General features: G+C 38.9%; 1 protein-coding gene across 6 annotated transcripts in view; it reads right to left on the bottom strand.

The window, feature by feature from the left end:
* CERKL (ceramide kinase like) overlaps nucleotides 1-26728 on the bottom strand; it is a 131814-nt gene extending 105086 nt beyond the window's left edge. Inside the window, exon 1 of one of the 6 annotated variants that reach the window (XM_019461155.2) lies at nucleotides 26218-26728. In XM_019461155.2, coding sequence (XP_019316700.2) covers nucleotides 26218-26455 — 238 coding nt within the window. In that variant the 5' untranslated portion in view covers nucleotides 26456-26728. The remainder of the gene's footprint in view (nucleotides 1-26217) is intronic. The other 5 variants (XM_053907223.1, XM_019461159.2, XM_053907209.1 and 2 more) reach the window with 5 other exon arrangements.
* Between the last annotated feature and the right edge of the window lie 437 nt (nucleotides 26729-27165).

Here is a 27165-nt window from a genome sequence, read left to right as displayed (position 1 = left end):
GCACATGAGGGATATGGCCTTTATTTCATTTCCACCATTAAAAGCATATAATTGACAAACATCATTGGATTCTGTTTTGTTTTCGGCATTCAAAAACTGGCTAAGTAAACCCAGCGAGAATTGATTCACTAAGAAAAAAATTACAGTGAAATTACTTATGAAGTGTAGCCAAGTTTTCTGACTTCCTCATTTACTTTCAGTTGGATTTAGGCAAAATGTAAAGAACAAATGTAAGTGTTAGTAAACAGACATACACATATACACACACACACACACTCTATAAATTATGCTGGTCAGTTAATACCATTTAGGCTACTATTCACACAAAATATGATCCTCTACCTATACTTGAAGTAAAAAAAGAAAACTTAAAGCTATTTTGGAGTAAAAATTGGAAGTTAATTTTTTTTCTGAAAAATTTTAAATTAATTCAGAGTCCTATATGAAAATAAGCTCAATATTTGACCTTGGTGTCCTACATATATGGTATTTAATGCAAAGGTGTTCCTACTGAAAAGGAGTTTTATAAGAATTTCTTCTCCATGCATTTCATCATAATCTATTTTCTACCATATAGTCAGGATGATGACAGAAAGACAAAATGAAGGGTAAAAGTAAGAAATTGTTACCTGATAGTGTAAAAATTTTAAAGAAAACTTAAATACTCTAGGTAAAGGATATATTTAGCTTCACTATATAACGTAATCAAAGCAAAATAGCTTATGGGATTACAGCAAGCCATCTCCTCTGTGCTGTAATACTACTGTCAGGTTTTTTTTAGAAAGATAAATTTGATATCAATACGATGTGACACAACTGCATCAAACCTTAATTTCACTCACAGTAAGAAGTCACAGGATTAAATAACACTGTGCAGTCTTTTAGAAAAGTTTATTGCTTCCAGATGGATTCAAGTTTCCTTTCAGCCCTGATTACATCTAATATGCACAGGGTGCCAACATTATAAAGGACAGAGTCAAAAATATCATTTATATAGATAGCGAGGGGCGGGGTGCAGGAACTTTGGCTCCCGAATAGATTATGCTAGCCAGGATCTGTTTTAAGAAATAACAAACATTTAATAACAATAATAATAATTTAAAAAACACCATATTATGTAAATGTTTTGAATAATGGCTGTCCCATAGAAAAACACAGATCTGCAACAAAGTATCCAGAAAATGACTCCTAGCTCAAGCTGCATGCTCTCTGCCCCCATGTTGGGTTGCGCCATGTGTCACACTGCATGAGGCTTGCTACCAAGATGTCCACCTGTGCCTCTGTGGCAGGAGAGGCATCCATGTTTATTTCATTTAATAGCACTGTTGAATATAAGCCATTGTGGTCAGACACAGATCTTCAAAAATACTATCTAAAGGCATGTTTGCTAAGTTTAAGGCTGCAAGTAAATTACTGCTTGTATTTAAAATAGCATTTTCTTACACAACTTCAGTAAGAAATAAAATCCTCTCCATAGAACCCAAAGAAAGCTCTCTCCATAATGTGAACTAAAAAATAAAATCACAGCTGCTGTATCTAGTCTGTGAGAGAAAAAGCAATAAAAATTCATAATTGAAGAATGATTTCAGGGGCCAACTTTTTAAAATACAGTAAAACTCCAATAACATTTCCATTTTCTCATTTTCTTAAATTCAATCTTTCCAATGTTCTGAAAAAGTCATACAAATTACAAATCTGATTGAATATAAATGTTAAAAAATTTATTATGTATCCTTCAAAAACAGATTCACAATTTAAATAAAATTATGGTCTAAGAGCACAAAAGAAGAGAAAAATGATTCATTTCTAAATGTATATAATATCTTTCCTGCTTGAGTACCACTGGGAAAAGTGGTACTACAATAATTCCACTCATACCTGACTTTCTTCTATGGATATTCAACCAAAACTAAGACAAATAATAATATAGCACTTTATTACATTTTCTGTAGAGAAAAATAATTTCCTTTATGTAAGGTATATAACAAATATTAAAATTTCAGGTGATTTTAATAAAAGTTATTCACTTATTTTCAACTTTATAAGGGATACTTAAAAATGGATGAGTATTAAAATGTTTAATTTTAATTGGATTAAAATAGTGGGACTATCCTTGATCAATTGCTTGAAATGCTCCAAGACACAGGGTGATCAGAAAAGGATCGAGTTATACTAAAAAGGGATTTAAAGTTACATGACAAATCAATAACAGATCAAGAAATAGGGTCAAACCGATTAGGCTACCTGGCACTAGAGTAGATAATGGGTTTTATATCAGCAGATGACTCATCCATTAACAATGTCTGATATTCTAAATACTAATATGTATTTGAGGGGCGCCTGGGTGGCTCAGTCGGTTAAGCGTCTGACTTTGGCTCAGGTCATGATCTTGCAGTTCGTGGGTTTGAGCCCCACATTGGGTTCTGTGCTGACAGCTCAGAGCCTGGAGCCTTCTTCGGATTCTGTATCCCCCTTTCTCTCTGTCCCTCCCTGGCTCATTCTCTCTCTCTCTCTCTCTCTCTCTCACTCTCTCTCTCCCCCCCCCCCAAAAAAAATATATATATAGTAATAATAAAATAAAACCTTAAAAAAATCTAATATGTATTTGAACTATCACTAATCAAATAGTATTTTGTTTTCAACAATGGTTATTCTTAAACTGGTCATACATTATTCTAAATAACACATATTTAAGTGAAAAATCATTTCAGCTTTATTCCTTCTTTCAATAATTGTTAACTAGATACTTTCCACATGTCAGATTTGTTCTACAAAGAGAATCTTAGAGATCTTCCCTGACTACCCAATAATCACTGAATAAAGATTGGGGAAAAAAAATATATGACAACAAGTTATGTAAATACAGGTTGAGAATCTCTCATCTGCAATTCCAAAATTCCCAAAGCTCTGAAACTTGTACATTTTTTCTTAAATCATTTGGGAGCAAAACCTGAGCTGACCTCATTTTGTAGCAAAACTGGACCCAAACTGACAATGGCATTTTAAATCTTTACCCCACTTAGCATGGATACTCCTCATGTTTCATTCAGAATATTAATATTCAATTATAGGATGCTACCTGAAGCTCATTTTGGGTGTTACATACACATATATGCCCTATATTAGCTTTCTAAAATTAGTAAACATCTCAATTTTAAGATCTAGCTGGTTCCAAATGTTTCTGGGCAAAGGGAACAGTAAGTAACCCAATATTCCAGGTGAGAAATGATATCTCTTACTAACATGGCAGTGATGCTGCTCAATTTTGGATATATTTCAGAGGAAGAGGCCACAAGATTTGTTGATGGACTGGATGTAGAGAGATAAGGAGTAGAACATTTCCATTTCTAGCACATTTCCAAGTGTTTTTGGCTTGGGTAACTACAAAGATGAAATCTTCACATACTGAGATGGGAAGATCCATAGAAGGGTGTAGTTGTAGGCTGTAGGAGGGAATATGGGGTTTATTTTAGAATATGCTAAGGTTGAGAAATCTAGTGGACTTTTAAGTATGTCTAAGTAGGCAGTGAGGTTTATAAATCTGGAGTTCTGAGATGATGTCTGGACTAAAGATAGAAATTTGAAAGTCATCAGCATTTAGATAGTATTAGAAGCCACAAACTAGAGGAGGCTGAACCAGAGAGAGAGTGAAAAATAGACAATAAAAGGTCAGGGAACAGACATGGGAAAATGAGAACAGCTAAGAAAGAAAACTGACAAGGAGCAGGCCAATGGGGACAGGAGAGAATCAAGAGAGTGACGTCCTAGAAGGTAAGAAAAAATTGTAGAGAAAGAGCACTGTGATATTTTAAAACTCTGTCCATAGGTCAAGACAGATGAGTACTGACTTTGACAAGTGAGCTGTAGACTCACAGGAGTCAAAAGCCTGATCATAGAAGATTCAAGAAAAAAAAAAAAATGAGAAACTAAGTGGAGACAGTGAATGTATAATTAGTCTAGCTAGACTAATAAATCAGGGTGTGTGGGAAGGGCCAAAGAAATGGGACCAAGTGCTCTATGTGGATTATCTTAATTAATCCTCATAATAGCTCTGTAAGGTGGAAATTATCTCATTTTATAGATGGAGATGTGCAAATTAAGATAAGTAGTGCACCAAGGATTTAATGAAAATGCTAGATTTTTATTTACAAGCACATGTGATTATCAAGTTCATCCTCATACCACTGTGCAGCTTCCTATGAATTCACCATACAAAATAAATATTCAGAAAATGGCATCGTCTTCCCAGAAAGGACACTGGTGTAGGACTTAGGAGACCTTGGAGCTCTAGCTTGGTCACCAATCTTGAGGCTATTCCCTTAACTTTTAAGCTTGATAGCTCATTCCTAAAATCAGGAGTTGGGATAGATTCATTTATTCATTCAGCAAATATTTATTCAGTCTTTATTTGCTGGATACTATTTTAGGTGTTAAACAGTGGTTTATAAAAAAGGCAAGAACTAACCCTTTGGTAAGGAAGATGAAAAATATTCAATTTAATGTTTCTTTCAGCTCTAAAATACTTTAACAGCTGTTTGATATGTATTAATAGACAAATTGCACTCTAGGCTAGTGTCAAGAGGTTTACATTTATTTTATTACTGAAACCCCACAGCACTGTAAACTAGGTACTGTTATTATGCCCTGTTTTACAAAAGGTGGGGAGGGAGACAAGCTGAGAGCTTAAATAACCTGTACTACAGTCACACAGGAAGTGACAAAGTTTAAATTGTAACAGTACTACTCCAGGAACCCATCCTTTAGTCACTCTCAATAGTATGGTAAGTTACTATTATAATATTTTATTTTAGGGGAACCTGCCTCAGTGGGAAGAGCAGGTGACTCTTGTTGATCTTGGGGTTGTGAGTTTGAGCCTCATATTGAGTGTAGAGATTACTTAATAAAAATGTTTAAAAATTTTTAAAAATATTTCAGGGGCACTTGGGTGGCTCAGTCGGCCAACTTCGGCTCAGGTCATGATCTCACGGTTTGTGAGTTCAAGCCCCATGTCGGGCTCTGTGCTGACAGCTCGGAGCCTGGAGCCTGCTTCTGAATCTGTGTCTCCCTCTCTCTCTCTGCTGCTCCCCTGCTCATGCTCAGTCTGTCTCTCAAAAATAAATACATGTTAAAAAATTTTTAAAAAAGATTTCAGTTTACTAGTGTTTAACTTTCCTGTTATTTTACTTTTCTGGATGGGTCTCTAAATGTTCAAAATGGGAAACAGGAATAAAAGAAAAAAAAATGAAAATTCGTAAGTAGAAGTGAATAGTGATATAAAGTCAAAAGAAAACCAAAGCACTACAGTATCATGAACAAAAACCAGGTCTGGAAGGAGTAGGAGAAATAGCAACAGCCCTTCAGATGGTGGCCCACAAGACACCACAGGTATAACCATATAGGACAACAGACAGGCCTTGTCAAACATGGCTCCAGAGTTGCTCTAACAGAGGGGTGTGGGGGTGTGTCTTCTATTCTGTTGCCAAGTCACTCAGACACATTGTCCATTTACCAACCCTACTGAGAATCAACACTTCCAATAAACTTAAAGTAAATACAGTCCCTAAAATATTTCATAAAGGAGCCCTAGCTATTTTCTCATACTCTTTGTTACAACCACATTAAAAAGGAAAAAAAGCTCTTGAGCGTTAAGAGCTGAAATCCTTACAGGAAACAGAAGAAGAAAGGAGGCAGAGTTGAGCTGCCTGGTCTGACTACAACTGAGGCTACCCTGGGATTTTCAGTAGAGCTCCAAGATTGAGCCCCTCCCTTTACATCAGGACCTTTAGCCGAAACCAGGTGCACAGGGAAGCCTCTGTAGCCATTTTGTTTTCCCTCACTTTCAACAGAGAATGGTGACATTAGAGTAACTGGGTTTCTCCCTTTGCAGAACCATTCTGAGCTAGCACTTTTCCTAGTATTATGAAGATTATTTCAAGATCATATTGCTTTATAAATTTTATTTTTATTTTTTTTTTTAACGTTTATTTATTTTTGAGACAGAGAGGCAGAGCATGAACAGGGGAGGGGCAGAGAGAGAGGGAGACACAGAATCTGAAACAGGCTCCAGGCTCCGAGCTGTCAGCCCAGAGCCCGACGCGGGGCTTGAACTCACGGACCGTGAGATCATGACCTGAGCCGAAGTCGGACGCTTAACCGACCGAGCCACCCAGGCGCCCCGCTTTATAAATTTTAGAGACAGGAAATAATATAATCCATTGAGTTTCAAATTCTGAGTAGCTACTATATGCCAGGTGTTTTCTGAACTAAATAGTGATTGAAGGATGATTAGATATGGTTCTGTCCCTGTAGCAGTTTAGTATATTGGCGAACAAAAGCACACTGGGTAATTTACCATCGTGGGGAACTTCACCAGATTATTCCCAAATTACTCCTTCACAAAAGGACAGTGGACCCACTGGAGATTCTAAGAAACAACAATCCAATGTTTCCCTATTTGTCACTCTAGTTTTCTATCTAAAGTACCTTTTCAACAGAGATTCAGATTCATTCATGTGCTCTAGAGGCCTCTTTAAAAAGTAATCTGCATTAAAAGGTAAAATGAGAACTAAATCTCCCTCTGAGAAAGATGCTTTTATGTTTTCCCTTATATATTCTTCATTTGTTGAAAATTTCTACATGGAGTACAATGTATACATATAATCAGAAAAAAAAAAAACATTTCAAACCTGTAGTTTTTACATTGCCTGAAATTAGTTCTCCATGCCAAATGTTTCTGTCCTTTATTAACTACTATGAGGCAGCTAAGAATGATTGACAAGAGAGGAAAATATTGTATTCAGAGGCTCAGCTATTTCCCAAGTTCTCGGTAGATATAAAGTTAATACTAAGCAATAAAACTCCTCTCTTTGCCAAATTACCTTACTATACATATATTCTATTAAGATTGCATCATCATGCAAAGTAGCAGCCAGTTCTTACTGTAAATAGCATGGCATAGAAACACAGAGAAATGGCTAGGCACTCAATCAGACACTCCATCTCATCTGACTCTAAATTATCTTCAGGTTACAGTGAGAATTAAAAAAAAGATAGCCATCCCTGTTTCTTGATTTTAGAGACCAAACAGATCCTCAGAGAGGCAAAGGGGCTCATCAATGACAGATGAAAACGGCAGAGCCTTAACTGAAACCGAAGACTGGACTTTAAAGCTCATGTTCTTTTCTTCTGTTCTAGAAGCTAGGAAAACTTGTAAAGAACCACACTTGGGTGACTCAGTCAAGCATTAGACTCTTGATCTCAACTCAAGTCATGTCTGGCTCTTGGTGACAGATGGCATGGAGCGTTCTTGGGATTCTCTCTCCCCTCCCCTGCCTATTAGTACCTGTATGACCTTAGAGAAGTTAAAGTTTTCCTCTTCTGTTTTCTCATCTAGAAAATGCAAGCGATAATAGCCCCTACCCTCAGAGGATTTTTGTCAGGATTCATGGAGTTAATAAGATGCCGGTAACATTCCTGGCACATCCAATGTGCTGTGTAAGTATTGGCTATTATTACCTGAAATAATCCAACAAACCATTTGCAGTCACCACACCAATGCCTGAATTAGATAAACTAGAAAAACAGCATGTATGACCGATGATAATAGGCAGGAATGATTTGAGAAGGACTCTACCCTACACTTAAAATACAAAAATTCTCAGGCCTTATTTCAAGTTTACTAAGTAGCTCCTATTAGAAGGGGTCACCCTGAGTGCCTTCCCTGAAGCAGACTAGGAAACTTTACTTGGTCAAGGGTCTACTAAGGCACTTGTGGAATAGGTTAGAAGGAGAAAAGTAGGAATTGAGAGTATAGAAAATAATGGATTTGTGCTCTCTCACTCCCTAAAAAATAAAAAGAAAGAAAAAAGAAAAGAAGGGGCAGATATATTACAAATAATAGGAAAAAATAAAAATCACTGGAAGTTGACTCACATTGCTCTCATTACTCTGATCCTCATCAGGCACAAGTATTTTCCCCAAATACTTTGGGAAATGTATCAGGCTCAGTTTGTATTCATCCTAAAAGGGCTTGTGTGCCCCACTCACAACACAAAGTTCTTCCTCAATTCTCCCCCGGGATGGGACAACAGCGTTTTTGAGAAGCACTAATGATTATGTTCTGTGGAACAGAAATTTGATCACAATCACCTGGTTTTATCGTCTTGTGGTTTTTCTTTGGATCCTGGATTTTGTTATGGAAACACGCAGGCTGTGCTGCTGAGGAGGAAAATCTTCACATACTGACTGGAGAGAAACGCTAGACATGAGGGCAAACCAGCCCTGAAATGTGCCCTTTTCCCGATTCACCACTTCAGCTTCTCAAGAGATGTGAAAAATATGTCATAGCAACAGTTTACAGGTGAAGGAGCTGCTAAAAATTTGGGACTAGGTGATACATATCTAAATGATCATCAGTAACAGCAAAATACATGCCCATCACCTAAGATACACAAGATCCATAGCATAATTATTTCAGAATTTCCTAAGTCTGCCTTTAAGGTTTCATTTGTGTTCAAAATCTTTTTGTGGGGGGAAAAAAAGTAAACAACTCTCCATTCAGATGATCTTGGTGCGAAATGGGTATTTAAACCACAACTATTGACAAATTCTTATTTAAAAAAGATTCAGACCAGGGTTCCTGGGTGGCTCAGTTGGTTACGCATTCCACTCTTGATTTCTGCTTAGGTCATGATCTCACAGTTCATGGGTTCAAACCCTGCATCTTTGCTGACACTGCGGAGCCTGCTTCAGATTCTCTCTCTTTTCCTCTCTCTGTCCCTCCCCCACTCCCTCTCTCCCAAATTAAACAAACCTAAACTAAAAAGTTTCAGACCAAAACCCAACACCATCAACTTCTCAAGTTTTTGTAAGGACCTCTACAACTCTGTAGCTGTCTATTTAAGAAACATTTGATACAGTGGTTCTCCAAATGACTTTCACACAATTCTAGATCTTCCATGACAGGACCTAAGTAGCTCTGTTTTGCTTTATCTGTTGGGGGAAGGGAGAGTGGGTGCTTTAAGATGCCCTTGGGATGAAGACACCAAAATTACAGAAACCACTGTGTTAGTATGGTTATTGGTACAACCAACTATGGATCTTACAGTGCCTAATTTGTTTTACAGAGTTACTTGGGTGCTGGAAGGTTAGAGATCAATTTATTTATTTAAAATGGTCTATTTTTAGTGGGCATTTAAAAAAAGGGGCAGTAACCTTACAGAGACATGGTCAAAAACCAGTATTATTAGGATTTGGAATCCTGGAAATCTTTCCCAAAGAGCTGTAATAATTTTTAAAAAAAAGAAGGAAAGAAAGAAAGAAGGAAGAAAGAAAAAAAAACTGAGGGCTTTTTCTGCTCTTTAAAGGGATAGAGGAGCTAAAGTTTACACAAGTTCATTTTCCTTTTAGTGTATTTTAGAATTACATTATTTTTCCAATGCATGGATGCTGTTACCACCTACACAAGATTATTATAATCTATCCCAGGTAATTACTGCTGAGATCAGCAATTTAATGCCCTTTGTTTGCCAAATTTTTGTTTTCCCAAGAACCAATTCCACTCTATAAAGATGTGTTTCCAGGATACATATAATTATGCTGGGTGTAACATCTGTCGCTTTGCATGTTCAGAGCCTTACCAAACCAAAGGGACATGCTTGTATGTCAACCTTAGGGAGAACGATTCAAGTATTAAAAGCTTAAATACACAGAATTCTTTTAAGCAGTATTTATCAAAAGTAAAAGCTATTTCTAATTTAAATATTTCCAAATAGAATTAACTCATTTCAGTCCTTAGATTTTAATATAGCTATATCATTTTTTATTATTTAATAATCATGAGTTATCTTTATTATGATTTCATATAGAAATCTTAGCTGAATTTTCTACTTCAGTTATCTGTCAGAAGCAGACCATCGAACAATAACAACAAAAGCAACCTATAATCAAGGACAGAAGAAAAAATAATGCTGGTGACCTCTTTTCTCTATTTCACCCTTTAATAGCAGAGTGGATTTAGATAACAGGACAGTGTTGCACTTTCAAATGTAGGTCAGTATTTTGATTACACCACAAAAGTGAATTGTTCAAACTTGAAGAAAGCAGGGCAATAATGACCCAAATCACTTCTCTGCATAGCCTTTTAAGGTTGCCTAACCATCGGATAATCCTGAGAATTTTTCAATATGTAAGATATTTATTGGCAAGATGTCCCAGAAAGATAGAGATGGTGAACATTGATTTCAGTACCAAATCTGAAATGAACCCTTAATGGGAGAAAAACAAATCAGACACCGTCATCTCTCACCAAACATTTGTAATCACAGACCAAAAATTCAAGTTATAAGTTCAGCACATTTTCAGAAAAGTTTAGTAGGTCAAGCAAACTCCTGACTCTGTCTGTGGCACTCAAATGTATTTCACTATCTTTTAAGAGCTGCTATTATAGAACCAAAAGCTTACTATTTGGGCTGCATTTAGACTGATTAGATTGTCCAATTGCATAGAGATTTAGAGTTGAGGAAACCTACTTTAAAAGGAATAACCCATATTTCCAAACCATTTTAATATGATTGATGCTCCTAACAATTATTACTTCTTAGTGTTATAAACAGTGTAAAAGTAACCATGCATTAACCATTATATTAAAATTCAAAAAGAAAAAAGTACCTCTTACTGTTAACAGGAATTTGGAAGAGGCAGTAAAATGACTTTCAGGGTTGGAAAAGATTTAGCTAAACGAGTAAATCCACCTGTCATGGACTGAATTGTGTCCCCCAACTCCAAAATTCAGATGTTGAAGCCCTAACCCCCAATGTGACTCTATTTGAAGACAGAGCTTTTGAGTAATTAAGGTTAACTTAGGTCATAAGGGTGGTACCCTAACCTGACAGGACAGGTATACTTATGAGAAGAGGAAGAAACCAGGCTCTTTTTCCCCATGTGCACACAGAAGGCAGGCCACATGAGGGCACAGGAAGAACAAATGAAAACCTAAGGAAGGATATAGGTCTGCCAGGGCTGCCATAACAAAACGCCGCATGCTGGTGACCTTTCGTCTTATCATCATATCAAACGAAAGATGACAGAGAAACTGATCAAATGTCTTTGTTCCTTCTAAAAGCTTTACTTGCCTCATTTATCATTAGTTAGAACACCAGACTTACACAGAGAAGACACTATTTTAGGTGAGAATTCATCAAAATAGCAAGCGATACAATCTGGCCCAGAGAAGGCAGGTGAAGTTAAGTGAGAAATGTGTGTAAGCTTTGAAAGCATCATTTACATTTCTCTCTCATGTCGCCTCTCTATAGCATTAAATAGAAAATCTTTCCAAAGTCCTTGATATTTTTGCTCCCACCAGAACTAGAACCAGTGCCTCTTTGAGTTTCCAAGCCCAGGGGGGCTGAGCACCGCTATGCCTGGGAAACTGGTGTCAAGACTGACCCAGAATTAAATGGAGACAGGGCAGTCTGAAAAGGTCCACCAGAGCCCAGAAATGATCAACTAGAAAAATGACCCTTCATCTGCCTTCACACTTCACTCTCCCCTGCTGCCCCTAACACAGCCTCTTCCCGAGAGCTCAAATGTGGATTTAAGGGGCTGAGGGGACAGCTTTAAGAAAGTCCCATATGGAGGAATACTTTGCCGCAAGCAAAATACTCCCCCCTTCTTACACCACTCATCCTAGTGTTTGTCCTCCCCCAGGCTCCCACAGGATTTAAGAGTCTTAGAAAAGGGCTCTGGAGTATGCAGACAAAAAAAGAGAAGAGGCAGGGGAACAGAGCTTTTTCTGTGAATTTTTCTCAAGTTACAACTGCTGGACATCTTGCTTTTCCCCTGTATCACTTGAAATCTTAACCATTTTTAAGCTAAACCATCTTCAGATATTAAAATACCATCTGAAATAAGAAATATGTAATACTAAATTTGGTATTTTAAGGGCAGGGTTAAAGAAAGTTATGCAAATAAGGAGTTTATTTGAATAATTTATTGCAAAGAGCAACACATCATCCTTCACAAGTGTTTCCACAGCCTCTATTGTTCTTAACCAGTTTCTGGATCTTTCCCCTTCCCAAACATTAAATAAGTTCCTCACCTTAAATTATTTTCTATTTTTTACATGATTTTCTAGATTATCCATAAACCTTGAGAGGTGTTAATAAAATTCAGTGGTTACGAGAACTATTTAATCTAGAAATATGTATTATCCTAAGACGCCATTAGATTTATTCTCATATATAGGGATCAGGGAAACAAATGAAAGAAATCCAATTATTTAAGACAGTAATCCTTTAACACTGGGATTTTGTTTTAATTATGAAGAGTGTGTCTTATTAAAAACAAAACAAAGCTTTGTCCTTCAAGGGAGAAACCCCATGTTTCTCTAGTGAACATGCATACAAGATTTCCTAAAGAATGCATCAACAAATTATTTTTGCTATTTTTCCATTTCCCATGATATAATGGGACTTCTTAAAAAGAGCATCAAGTAAATAGTTATGGGCCCACCTGCTCATGATGTCATACCAGGCACCATAAAATGTTCTTGGAAACATGCTTAATTCTGCTTCCCCTCTTCCACCCCACCATGATCATACAGACAAAATTCCCTGCACTAAAAACTAATGACAACAAAAAGCATAGACAGTAAAGTAAAACCACTAAACAGTCTCTATACTTCAAATACAACTCCAGATATACCCAACATCTGAAAACCATGAACATCCCCTATCCCTGTGGTTCCTCCGATGTCTCACATAGGGTAGGGGGGACAGAGGCATGGAAACTAGTAAATGGCCTGCTCTGTAAGAGGCAAGAAAAGTCACTGGGGACTTCACTTAGATGGTCCAATACCCATCCTACCCAGAGGTAAACTAAACCATAATTTGGGGGAATTATACTCCCCTTTGGGTCCAGGCCACCAGCTCACTTAAATGGTTGAGCCTTGGGCCCAGAAGGCTGAGGGAAATCCCTCTTTCTCAAGGGACATTGAGGCCCCTGCCTCTCCTATTTCAGGCCTAAAAGAAAGCTGCTTAGGCACTCAACATAGTCTCGCTTGGTATTACCACTGAAAGTAAAGCTTTCAGTAACCCTTTCACCCATCACAGAACCAAGTTTTGGCATAAAAAGCACACAGACATCACCAAGGCCAAAGATGAGCCACAGCAGGGCCAGCACCTCAGGTAACTGGCAAGGACCTCCACTCAGTTTCAGCCAAGGGATGGCAAACAGGGGACAGAAGGTTGTCCTAATGACATAAGTCACCCAAGGGACAAAGAGAGCCTAAAAGCAGCAAGGGTGACTGAATGAGCACAGAGATGTAAATGAGGACATGTTTAGAGTCTAAAGGAGTCCAACAGCTGATTCATGGAAAAGAGGAGAAAATAAAAGTAAGCTGTTCTAGTTATTATTTGAACATAGACATCAACTATGGTTAAGACTATTACCTCATATATATTTACTCTGTTGGGTTTAGATTTGGTGTAAAATGTCTAGGTAAGAAAATTTTATACACAGTGTCATCTAATAAAATAAAGGGAATTGGAAAAAAATTCTGTTTATATGTTTTCCACTGGAAAACATGAACCAATATTGCTATTCAGAGACAGTTCTTTCATTTTGATGTTTTAAGTACCATAAATATACAGCCGTATTGCTTTCTTTGAATCAATAGCTAGGTCTTGGGGAAAAAAAGTAGAATAAACAAAGAGGAAGCAGAAAAGAAAATTCCAGATAATGGAAATGTGTGATCTTTGCTTTCTGGTCAGGGTCATAACAAAGTAAAAGAAGGGATCCCACCTATAATAGAATCAATAGCTCATATTCTCTACAGGTTTTTCCAATATCCTAAAGCAAAGATTTCACAACGTCATAGAAAATTTTCTTTTCCTTTGCCTGCCCTTCTAAACCCATCGAAGATACTAAGAAAGATTAGCAATGAGCACAGGATATGAATTAATGATATGCCACAACTAGTACACATTTTTATAAAACTCAGAGTAATTTCAGAACCATTAGAAAGCAATTTTGGACCTAAAATTTTGGATCCTAAAGGATCCACTTAAAGGGCTCTTTTCTATTTTAAAGTATCAATGACAAAAAAGTTAAAACAGCAACCATGAAAAGATATTTTTAAAATAACGTGCATGGACGACTTCAGTTTCTTTCTGAATTATGCCATGAATGTTATTAATTAATATCAACAGCATAAGAAACCAGACAGCCTACTATAATGAAATACTGTATAGTCACATTAAAAAAGTGACTGACAGGTCAAATTCTAAAAAAGAAACAGTAGATACCACCACAAAACTAGCAGATGTTTCTTGAGGTCATTTGTACAAAAACATAAGCATATGTTAAAGAAATCTGACACTATCATGGAATCAGTTGGTGTCTAAAATAATAGCAGCTCCTTATGGCAATATGGTAATATCCGTATCAAATGCACAACACATTATGTTGCAACAGTATGTGCAGACAAAAGAGCATCAGTGGCAGCAATAATGACCAGTGCTTTCATTAAGGTGAAAAAATAAAATTAGTGGGTTATATCCAGGGCATGCTATTGTTTAATGGTAAACTGAACATGACAGACAGTAGGTTGAATTTTCAGAGTTCGCATTTAACTGATTTTATTGAGACTCTAATCAAGGCAGAATATTAACCAAATAAGAACCCTAAAGGTTTTCTAGGAGCCTCTAAGATGGGTTTTCTGATTTCTTCAGGCTACCAAGAATAATGGTGAAGACAGCTCTTATTTTCAAACCTAATGATAATACTTGATAAGTCTGGGACATGAACAGGAATTCTTCAGTTCAAAATCAATGCATTTAACCTGGTGTCCTATACTCTGTATTTAAGCAATTGGTAACTGCCAGGTCACTATTGTAATGTAAAACTGCAAATAATTTATTAAGTGTATTATCAACCTCAACCTCAGAAGTCTGAGACCTTCTATGGTATTTCTTTGGAACTAGTCCTATCGCCCCAAAGTATACAATGCACACAACCGATGCTAATTGTTATAGACTAAAGATCTTTCAAAAGTCAAAGCCAAAAGGCATTGAATAACTTTTTATACTAATTGTTGGGACTCACGTTATACCGTAGCAAAGTTACATTTGAAAAGGCTCTTAGAATTTCAATGACATAGTTTGCATCTAATGCTTCTGCATGGAAGAATGAATCTGGCATACACCTAACAAAGTGTTCAAGTATCAAGAAAATTGGAGTAATATTAGGCTCACCCATAAGATGTTTCCATGGCATGAAGCCCTGTGACAGAGTAGGCTTAGTCCTGTAAAACATCCAAGTAACCTGGAAAATGACAGATTAGTCTCTAATGCAAAAGCCAGAATACCAAGATATTTTTCCCCAAATGTGAAAAATGCTAATTCTAAGAAATGGAAATATGATTTTTAGAGAAAACTTTATTCCTACTTCTAAAATAAGAGATTATCGATCAAATCCCATGACAAAAGTCTATCTATATTTTTTTAGTATACCCTAAGTATTTAAATAAATTATCTAAAGTAACTGGGTTATGGATGGGATTTTAAAAATGCATTATATCCGAGATTTTAACTATAATAAGCTTCTACCTATAGAATGAAAACAACAACAAAACATACACTGTCTTCCTTTACACTTTCAATACATGAAAACATGGCTAAAACATAAGGAAACCAATATACGCTAACAGTTGTTCAGTTTTATTGATCTTATTCCTCCTGCACAGATGGACATAGAAAGTACTTTGAATTATGTGTAACATTCAGTACACTTAAAAGTCTAACAGAATATTTGTACTAGACAAAAAACTGATCTTACGAAATGAATTTTTTCGGAGTTTAAAATGATATAGAAGTTCTTTTCTACATATAAAAATTGATGTGTTCATTTTTTTCATTTCAGTAATACCTAAATATTATGGCTGCATAAAGATCATAACCTTATTTCCAATATTTAATGAACAATGTTTTCCAAAAATACCTTTAAATTTTAAGTAGCCTCAACCGAATAAGAAACAGGACACAAGAGACATCCCAAGGCTCACGAAAAACACAGACCTTAGGCTTGATAGAGTTCAACGTACAGTCCCTTCAGAAGCCATTTCTCCAGCTTATGCATTCAATTTTAAGCTTTCAATTTCCTTTATGTTTGGACATTTTGCTAGTCACCAGCATAGTTGATGCATGGTACAATACATGTCAAGTAAGATACTTTCTCATTTTGCTGATCTGAGAATTTTAGCAGTGTTCAGTATCCATTCCATCATTCAAGTTAAAAATCTCGGCATCACCATGGTTTCCTCCCCTTCCCTCAAGTTCCACATCCTCCAAATTCTCTGACGATATCCCTTCACTTAGCCTCACATTTCCATTCTCCCTGCCACATACACACTATTCCTGGATCTTCTGGTATACTAGTCACTGAAATAGGCTCTCCAGTGTACTGCCCATTTAAAATCCATCCTGGTTCCATGATGGTCTTCTCAAAACCCAAACTCACTTAAAGAACAAAAACCTTCAGATTTTGCTACCCCTTAGGTTTAGACACCAACTTCCTAGCCTGTTATTCAGGGCCTTATACAAACCACTGACTTATCACCAAGCACTGTCATCTCTTCCATTAACACTCTCTTCACAGACTATGGTCTTATTTTCCAAATGGGTCAAAGCATGCTCTCCTGATATTCCCCCTGCCAAAAAAGTTATCATTTTCCTAGAACGGTTTCCTTACTCTTTTGTGTTGCCAATCCCTAGCCATGCTTCAAGGCCCATATTCAAGTTTACCCTCACATTCCTCTGTACCATTACCTGACCTCTTCCTCCGCCTCCCAACAAAATGATTTTCTCCTTTAGTTACATTTCCATGTATGTGTATAACGCCCTATAATATCTCAATTGCACATAAAATAGACCATCAGTAATTTTGCTGGTAAATCTTCCTGCAGATTATGAGTACTTGGAAGCAAAAACTATGTCAAATTGATTATAGCATCTCTGGAACCTATCAGAAAACTCAGCACATAGTAGGTGCTCCCTAACTGAGGAAGAAAGAAGCTAAAAGTATGAATGATTTAATGAGAAAAACACAAATTAAAACTATGCTGAGATACCCTTTCTCATCAGATAGGTTTTTTAGAAGTTTCACAATATACTCTTTAGAAGAAACTTCACAGAAACAGGTGCCCTGATACAACAATGACACAAAGGCAAAATAGTACGATTCTTATGAGGTAATTTGGAAATACTGAGCAAGGTATACAGGCAGGCATGGAGTGCATGGAAGATCTTTGCATGTTCTACTCAACTTTGCTGTGAACCTAAAACGTAACTCTAAAAAATAAAATCTAATAAAAATTACATACGCATTTATTCTTTTAGTCAACAATCCCACTTCTAGGAATCTATTCCAAAAATATACTGAAAAAAAATCAAATGGACACATAAGGTTTTTCATTACACCACTATTTTCCATGGCAAAAAAAGGCTAGAAACAACCCAATCTTTCCATAAACTATAGTACACAATAGATTTTTGTGCAGATATAAAAGGAAACGTAGACTCTCACCCTAGAGTGATATGCCAGATATATTGTTAATTTAAAAAGAAAGTAAGGTGGAAAAAAAAATATGGTATGCTACCATGCATTTAAGGAAGTGGGGTAGGAGTTGGGTAAGGAGAATATATATACATATGCATATAAGTATATACACATACACGATTGCTTATATTTACAAAAGAACAACCCCAAAATTTGAAAAGACAAATAAGCTTACCTGTAATAGGAAGGAAGAAAAGGGTAGAAAGGACACAGATAAAAAGTTATACTTCCCAGAATATAGTTTGTTTAGTAAGTTTGAGTCTGGAACCCTATAAATAGTTTATATAATTACAAAATAAAATTGAATTTTAAAGAAGTAATGCCAAAAATCAAAAACAAATGTAAATAGACAATTCTGCATCCTGGGTTGAGGATATAACATCACAGATAGGGAGGACTGTAAGCGTCTTTAAAACACAGTAATTTGGAACACCTGGGTGGCTTAGTCGGTTAAGCGTCCAACTTCGGCTCAGGTCAAGATCTCACAGTTCGTGGGTTCGAGCCCTGCATTGGCCTCTATGCTGACAGCTCAGAGCTTGGAGCCTGCTTCACATTCCATGTCTCCCTCTGTCTCTGCCCCTCCCCTGCTTGTACTCTGTATCTCTCAAAAATAAATAAAACATTAAAAGCATTTTTTTAAAACCCCAGTAATTTGACTACACACAGCACATACCCTGGTATGTACTCTATACACAACAATAAAAAATTACAGAATGATCTTAAATGACTTTCAGAAGTTGTACTGTTAATGGTAGCATTGGTGTTGTTATTCTGTGATTTACACATGTTACAAGATAAAGCAAATGAGCAATGATATGGTTGGCAGTGATACTGTTGACTTAGAAATCAAGATTTTAAGGATAGCAGAAAGGAGACAAAGTAAACACCTTTTAGTCCTGAATTTCAACTGGAAGTATCAGCATAATTCCATGATGTGCTTTCTTTTTGAAAGAAAAATACATACTTCCTTGCTGTTTCTGAAAAAACTGGAAAACGGAAAATATTAGCAATGAGCACAGCTGGACCTCAAATTGTGGTCTCTAAATACCCCTACTCAAAGGAACTAAGCTTCCTTTTAATGATCAGGTTGATCCTATGTCTGGGGCATGACATGTAGATTAGCCTGGAATATCTTGCCATTCAAGAAAGCTATCAGAGACAGCCAAGGGAATGTCAAAAAAACTTAGAAGTCAACTTGGAGGGGTTCCCATACATCCAAAATGCCAGAAATTAAGACAACTTGAGAATCAGTAAGAACTGGCATTGCTGCAAATTGAAGCCTATTTAATACATTTGAATACCTGAGTTCATAACGATGACAGTAAACCTCACTGGTCACTGCAGCTGCCGTCCTGTCCCTTTGAGGAAGAACTTTCCTTTCTGCTGCAAAGAGTGTAGTTAGCTAACAGCCAGCCTCCAGCTGTTGGTCCCTTCAAGGCTTCTCCTAAGCTTTGTTGCTGAGGTCACACTGTTCCCATGACTAAACACAGCTGATGTTTGGCTATTTATGCTCAAGGCAGGACTCTTAATGGGCAGTCTTTTCCCCCAAAATCTCACCATAGGTAAGCAGAGACCTGACCAGATATGCATCATGGGCCAAGGCTCTCCCTGCCCCTGCCTGCCTTATCCTCCTTTTATAGGTCTCAGAGTCACAAGGGTATCCCTCCCAATCTGTCTCCCCCCACCTTTTATCTTTCCCAGACATGTGCCCCCAGTAGACATCTCCTATTCCTACAGGAGAGACAGAGAGAGACAGAGCGTAAGAAGGGGAGGGGCAGAGAGACAGGGAGACACAGAATCCAAAGCAGGCTCCAAGCGGTCAGCACAAAGCCTGACATGGGGCTCAAACTCACAAACTGGGAGATCATGACCTGAGCTGAAGTCAGACACTAAATCTACTGAGCCACCCAGCTGTATCCCTAGTCTTTTAAACAACGATGGTCCGTTCTCCCAAATTGCAGAGGGCACAAAAATGCCTAGTCGAGGCAATACTATCCTCCTGAATACCCAAAGTATCTGTCAACCCCTCTACCTACTGCCATGGCTCTTTGATTCTTTAGCTTTACGTTTAGACTTCTGCAAGTCACTTCAGATCTTCCCGCTTCAGACAATCCCATCTGGATTTACCTCTCTGGTTTACTGACCTTGATCCAGCCATTGGACCCTCAATTTTTAAGTCCCTTGGCTTCAGCACAAGTACTGTTCCCCACTCCTAGGAAGGTATTTATGTGCCAATTGTAGCCCCAAAGATCCCATGTAGGGGAGGGCAAAAAGAAGGGGGACATAATAGATCAAGTTTTTCAAAGTACTTGCCTTCAGATAGTGCCACATGGTTAAGGAATAACATTAATATGCAGACTCCTCGGGGGTCAAGGTACACAGGCCAGGGCAGTTATTTTGTATATACTATTTTTATAGTAAGAAAGAGATTAAGTTTGCTGAATTTCAGTTCAAATAATAACTATGAGGAATAATACAATTTTTATAGACAAGACTTCAACTTTACTATCAAATGATTTGCAATAAACAAAGTATTTTTTGTATTCACAAAATACGTGAAAGGACTTTGCCACTTTGACATTTCTGGATTAAGTGGATTTATCCTTAAATAGGTAGCTCAGGTCGTATAACCATATCAATTGTACATTAAGATTTGAAATTTTACCTTCCTATAAAGATTAAAACCAATACCTAGGAATAAAGGAAATAAACGATTTCAACTCTGCATGCATTAAAGCCAGGGTGTCCAATGTGATCACCACTAGCCATATGCAGCTATCAAATTAAAATTAAATAAAAATTCAGTTATTCAGTCACACTAGCCACATTTCAGGTATAATAGCCACACATGGATGGTGCAATCTGGACAGTTCAGATACAGAACATTCCATCACCACAGAAAATTTAACTCCACGGTCATGCTTTAGAGATCCATTCTGCATTTGTTTCTCTGTGTGGACCAATTTACTTTAATGAAAAGCTAATATTTATACAATATAACTACTTAATATTTATATAATAGGTTAACAGACCTTCCAAAGCATTTAAAAACTTCATTAACAGTACATGCAGTTACAGGGTGAGCTTCATTTTTCACACCCATCTTTTAAAAATTCCTTCAAATTTGACAGTGTAGGAACAGATTGTCAATTTTTTTAAAGAAGTATTTTCTTAACATGTACACTGATGAATCAAAGCATCAGGTTTTACTGAGTAATTAATCCTTCAATAATTCACATAACAGGTCATTTTGGGGTTTAACCCCTGCTTCCATTATTTCTGACCACAAGGTCCACCGACAGATGTCTCACTTTGGATGTACACAACAGAAGACTGGGATCTGTTTCACGTACATCTGTTCCCAAACAGCTTAGGCAGATTAATACTTAGAATGTACCCAGCCCTGCTAAGTCCCAAACAACCATTTACTCTTGTTTTTAAATTATTTTCTCATTTTCACATTTTCCCACACTACCTTTCACATTGGTAAGTTTCCAGCAAATATAAAGCAAATCATTTTAACTCTCATAAAAGAGACCTTAATTTGTAGCCCAGCTTTCTCAGATTTTCTGGTTACTGCTCTCCTTCAACTCAGCTAAGAGCTGAGTTACAAACAACCCTTTCGAAAAACCTAACATGAAGTTGTGTAACCTGCCGTAGTAAGTCCATGAAAAATAGAGATTTTTAAGCCCTAAGATTTGAAACTCTTTGTTTTTAATATTTAAAACATAATTTTCAGATGCTAATCGGACATACTGTAAAATCCTTGCCCTGAACTTTGATTAAAAGGTAGAGGAAATGAGGGGCACCTGGGTGGCTCAGTCGGCTAAGCATCCAACTTCAGCTCAGGTCACGATCTCACAGTTCATGGGTTTGAGCCCCATGTCGGGCTCTGTGCTGACCACTCAGAGCCTAGAGCCTGCTTCAGATTCTGTGTCTCCCTCTCTCTCTCTGCCCCTCCCCTGCTCACATTCTGTCTCCCTCATGCTCTCTGAAATAAACATTAAAAAACAACTTTTTTTAAGGTAGAGGAAATGGATATCGAAGCTAAGCTAGTCCTTTTGCCCATAAAAAGTCTGATGACTAGCTTGACCAATAATTTTCTATCAGAAAATGGTTTCTTCCTCTCTCAAGGCAGGCCCTGTGCTGAGATGACCCTCACACCTCTCATCACTATGCCCTGAAGCTGGGGAAGGGGAGCAAGGGGCCCATATTTCCCATGTTTCTTCTAATTAGAAGTTCATGAGGGTGGAGAAGCTCCTGCTGGAAAATACAACACCTCCTCCCACACATCACACTGTTGACCCTTGAGCATTCAAACCAGAGACTTGCCTACGATGTCCTAACATCTGAAGTCAATAAAAATAGGTATTTTCTTTAAAACGCAACTTGAGAGTTGGTTTTCAATGATTATATACAGCTGATCCTTGAACAATGCAAGGGTTAGGGGTGGTGGCCCACATACAGTCAAAAGTCTACGTCTACCTCTGGACTCCCCCAAAACTTACTAATAGCCTACTGTTGACCAGAAGCCCTACCCAGGATATGGTTAAGACATACTTTGTATGCTACATGTATTGTATACTGTATTCTTGCAATAAAGCTACAAAAAAAATGTCAAGAAAATCTTAAAAGATTTGTAGTGCTGTACTGCATCAAAAAAAAAAAAAAGAAAAAAGAAAGAAAGAAAGAAAAACTCGTGTGTAAGTAGACCTATACAGTTCCAACCCAAGTTGTTCAAGAGTCAACTGTAATATAAATGCCTCATTCTGCAGATGAAAAAGTGGAATTAAGTTACTTGCCCAAAGTCAGTTATGGTCCTGTTAGTCGCAGACAAGACCTCATTATCCTTTGGTGCCCACTCCTGAAAATGTTCCTACATCACAGACAGGAGAGTACAGACAGCTGGAGCAGGGAGCCTATAAAAGATCCCATCGTGTTTTTCCTAGGTCAAGGTGCTATCCATTAGTAAATGGTCAAGTTCCCACTGTGAAATGGCAGACACATTTGTGGGCATTTGGCATTCGTGTCACAGAAATTCCTAAATTGATCATTCTTAACTGTACTAAAATTTGAGCTTAATACAGTGTAATCCTACCCATTACTAACTCTCCTCACCCGTAGCTTTTCCTTTTTGGGAAAGCATTATCACCCAGTCACACAGTACAGTAAGCAGATCCCGATTTGGGGATGCACAAAAATGCTTCTATCTTCTGCTTCCATCTAACATTTCAAATAGAAGCTTACTACTTGCTAAGCAAACATGCCTAGAAATTTGTCCTTGGCTGAGATTTAGAACAATGCCAACAGGCAATCTGTGATATTTTTGAAAATATTGAACTCGGAATGTATTTGATCCAGTAAGAGCACAAGTGAAGGGCTACATTATAAAATATGCAAAGTTGTCTAATACATCTGCCCATGTTACCTTTCTGTGCGCCCTTAATTTTTGACACCTTATTCCCCAATTTCAGAGACCGTTGGGGGCTACCCACACTGTGGTACTACCCTTGATCTGCTTTGCCTGGTCTGGGTTCCATGCCCCAGACTTGCCTGACTTTTCTCACGAAGCCTCAGAGAACTCACCTGATCCCTCTATTTCTTCTGGATTCTGTTCCTTTCTAGGTCACAGCTAACTCAGTAATTACTTTATGCTCACATGCATAAACTCATGATTTCACAAATGGTCAAATTTTAAGATTCCAATAGAAAGATCATTAAGCAGTTTGTGGTTAACATTTCCTGAACAGATGATGCCCTTTTGTGTACACATTTTGTATCATAGTGGTGGCATCCTGGTCAATCTATGTCCAGGTCAGTGCTTACCACCTTGCAGCTTAGCACGATGGAACCTTCTGGCCAGGATACCCACAGTGGAGAAGTAGGCCAACATTAGCTTAAGAATGTTTTTATAGAAAAGAATTCCAATACCTTAACAAAAAGGGAGAGGATACTCTTGCAGGTGATGAAAAGTCACAAGTAGCTGTGTAGTCAGTAGTACAACGCAGTAGGCAAAAGTAAGGTTCATGAGGCCAGTTAACAAATTCATTCAACAATGGTTTTCGTGTCAGGTACTCTTCCAGGTACTGACAGCAAACAAAACAGGTTCTGAACAGCTTTCCTTTTCCCCATCTAGATCCAGTCTGAGAGTTAAACCATCACCTCTCCTGCTTCTCAGACCTTCAGATTTGGTCTGAATTATACCACTGACTTTCCCAGTTCTCCAGTTTGCAAATGGCATACGGTGGTAGAGCTCAGCCTCTGTAACCCCATGGTAGATCTCCTCAAACATACAGCCAAGCTTCTGTTTCCCTGGGGAACCCCAAGACACACATCATTACAAATTTGTCAAAACCCACAGAATGTACGACACCAATAGCGAACCGTAACATCAACTATGGACTCGGGAGATGATGTGTTCACGTAGGTTCATGAATCGTAACAAATGTACCTCTGATGAGGAATGTGGATAATGGAGGAGGCCGTGCATATGTAGGGGGCAGAGAACATATGGGAGATCTCTGTACCTTTTGCTCAATGTTGCAGTGAACCTAAAATTGCTCTAAAAAACGAAATCTACTTTTAAAAGCAGCAACTAAGGTACTCTGAGATTCAAAAACTGAGTGGTGTTGCAAATATTTCCTATGTATGATCTAATAAAGCCCGGTGATCCCACACCTCTCCACCCCCACCCTTCCTGGAGCCGCCAGTCACGGGCCCGGGACCAATAGACCCATGGTCTCCCCTACTACATCCTCCTATACCCCGTCCTCCCAAGCATGGTAACCTTGACACAACTTATCCTCTATTATCTGGACAATCTCCTTGGTCTTTCAGCATGCACATCTAAACTAATTCTACATCAGAGATCATTTCATTTAAATATACCTCTTACTCCCTTTTCTTTTCCCCACTCCTTTTACTAGGTAAATCATCTGTTTATAAATATAGGTTTGGGGTGCCTTGGTGGCTCAGTCAGTTAAGCAGCCGACTTTGGCTCCGGTCATGATCTCACAGTCAGTGAGTTCAAGCCCCACGTCGGGCTCTGGGCTGATGGCTCAGAGCCTGGAGCCTGTTTCGGATTCTGTGTCTCCCTCTCTCTGACCCTCCCCCCTTCATGCTCTGTCTCTCTGTCTCAAAAATAAATAAACGTTAAAAAAAAATTAAAAAAAAAAATATATATATATATAGGTTCTTAACTAAGGTGCTAGGATTCCGTACTTCCAATTTTAAAGGCCTGAAGAAGTTTGCACACTAGGCCTTCATTAAGAAAAAATACACCTAGGTGAAAAAAGTAAGGGGTTTAGAGCAAAGTTTAAAAAAACAATCAAAACTTTCAACCTGTATAGTTTTTAAATTCTACTTTCATGAACACAAAGCAAGCCTGCTTTTCCTCCATCACCACTTAATTTACAACAGCATTTCTTTTTTCGTGTCATTATTTGCCTTTTTGTGTCCCAGTACCGCAACACTTATTTATATGAGCTCTCACTGAGCAAGGTCTCGTTTTAAATTCTGTAGTATTTCACCTTCATTGTAGGTTAAGCTGGCTCTTGTAGGCTAACCTAAACTTCATATAACTTAGAAACTTCTAGATCTCCCAAATTCAAACGGACTTAAAAACTTCACGGAATAATTCTACATCCATATCCCTCGGTTTTAACTCAGAGGTTCAATAAAACATTCTACCTTGGTTTTCATGACACCTGAAAACATTTTAATTAAGGTAGAAGGTAATTTTAGTTAAGCCTACTCAGTGCATTTGTTAGCTTTTTTTGCACGGGAAACTTTAGAACAGTGGCATGTTTCTATACTTTACTAGAAGTAGTACAGGGCGCCTGGTTTTGCAACGGAAGGCAATGTTTTAAAAATAATTTAAGTTTGTATTTAGCCAGGAGAGACAGTGTCACATCGAAGGTTTTTTGAGCAATCTTCTCTCGACGAAGACTTGAAATAGTTGTTGTAAATACAGCACTGTAACATTTCCAAATAACTAAAGTCAAGTCAATAAAAGGTGAGTGCGATAAGCAGCATGAGGACTTTAAAGTCAACACTTAAAAAAAAAAAAAAAAAATCAAGGGTTTCTACGTAGGTAGAGAGCTTAATTCTAGACAAGGCAAGGAATGTGAGGGATGGAGAAGTCCAGAGGGCCCAAAAGGGGATTAAAGTTTCGGAAGTCAACAAAGTGAGAGTTCGATTCAGAACCCACGTGTAGATGTACTCTGTAAAGTGGTTATACTTTCAGGGGACGGGCAGAGGTTGATGGAGTCAAACTCCACCAGTTTGGAGCGAAGGAGAGGACCTTCCCGCAGTTTGGAAAACACCGGCCCTTTGGGGCTCAATTCTTTTTTCGGCCTCCTAGAGCAGAAGCTGACCGTGACTTTGCTCCAGGGAATGCACCCAGAGGCGGGGAGCCAGGCGGGCGGGGCGGGGAGCCTGGGGCCCCCGGGGCCGCGAGGAGACTAGACTGCTCTCCCCAGTTCGGAAGGAGCGGGCGGGGGCTTCGCGACGCGGGGGGGAGGAGCCTGGGGAGGGCGGAGAGGAGGCGCGGGCGAAGGTGCAGGGAGGAGGCAAGGCTGGAGGTTAAGGTGCCGGGACACTCACCCGCGGGGCGCTCGGGTTGGATGGGCCGCCACCTGAGGGCCCGCTCGCTCAGCACCACGTCACAGCTGCTCCTCCCGATCTCGAAGATGCCACGCAGCAGGATCTGCCCGGCCGCCGCCTCCGGCTGCAGCTGGGACGCCCACAGCGCCGAGGGCACCGCGGCCGCCGCCGGGGGCGCTTCCTCCTCCAGGCCGCCCTCCAGGGCGCTCACCCGGCCGCCGCGCCTCCCCCGAGGCATGGCGGAGACGCTAGCTGAGCAGCAGCCTGGGGTCTGGGGAGGCCTTTGGAGGCGGAGGTGGAGGCCGCGGCAGCCTCGGCTCGATCTGCGTCCGGCGCTGCCACAGCAACCGCGCGCGGGGCAGAGACCCAGGAGGGAGGCGGGGCAGGCAGGCGGGGCCGCCCGGACCTAGTCCGGCACCTTGGGCCGCCGGCTTCGGGTCGCTGCCGCTCACTACTAAAGGTCTCCAGTACAGGCAGACGAAGAAGTGGCTCCCTCCGCCTAGCCCTCCCTGTTCAGTAGGATTTAGTGCACTGCGTTTCCCACAGTTCTGTACGCACTCCCTTCTCAAACTTACTCACCCCCTGGGCATCTTGTTAAAATGCAGTTTCTTACTGTTGAGGTCTGAGAGGAGGCCCAAAAGGCTGTATTGCTAAGAAGCCCCGGGATGACGGCGACGCCCATGCCACTGGTCCTCGGGACACACTTTGAGTGGCAAGGGCTTCTCGTTTCCCCACCTGCTTCCCAGTGGGCTCCCTCAGAAGGCAGAGGTCATGCTATATAACCGTGCTGGCACACCCCCGGTAGTTAGCTGATCTTATGCACCTGGTAGAGAGAGCTCATTTCCCAAAAGCCCTGAGAGGAAGCCAAAGTCTCTGGTTTACATTCACAGATTCTCACCTGACAAACAGAAGGTGCCTTATCATAATGAGCACTGAGTAATGTTTAGA

Source organism: Panthera pardus, unplaced genomic scaffold, assembly GCF_024362965.1.
Source record: "Panthera pardus isolate Hobbes unplaced genomic scaffold, ASM2436296v1 HiC_scaffold_10, whole genome shotgun sequence".
Classification (NCBI taxonomy): domain Eukaryota; kingdom Metazoa; phylum Chordata; class Mammalia; order Carnivora; family Felidae; genus Panthera; species Panthera pardus.
Note: the sequence above shows the minus strand (reverse complement) of the source record. Positions and strands in the feature narration are given on the sequence as shown.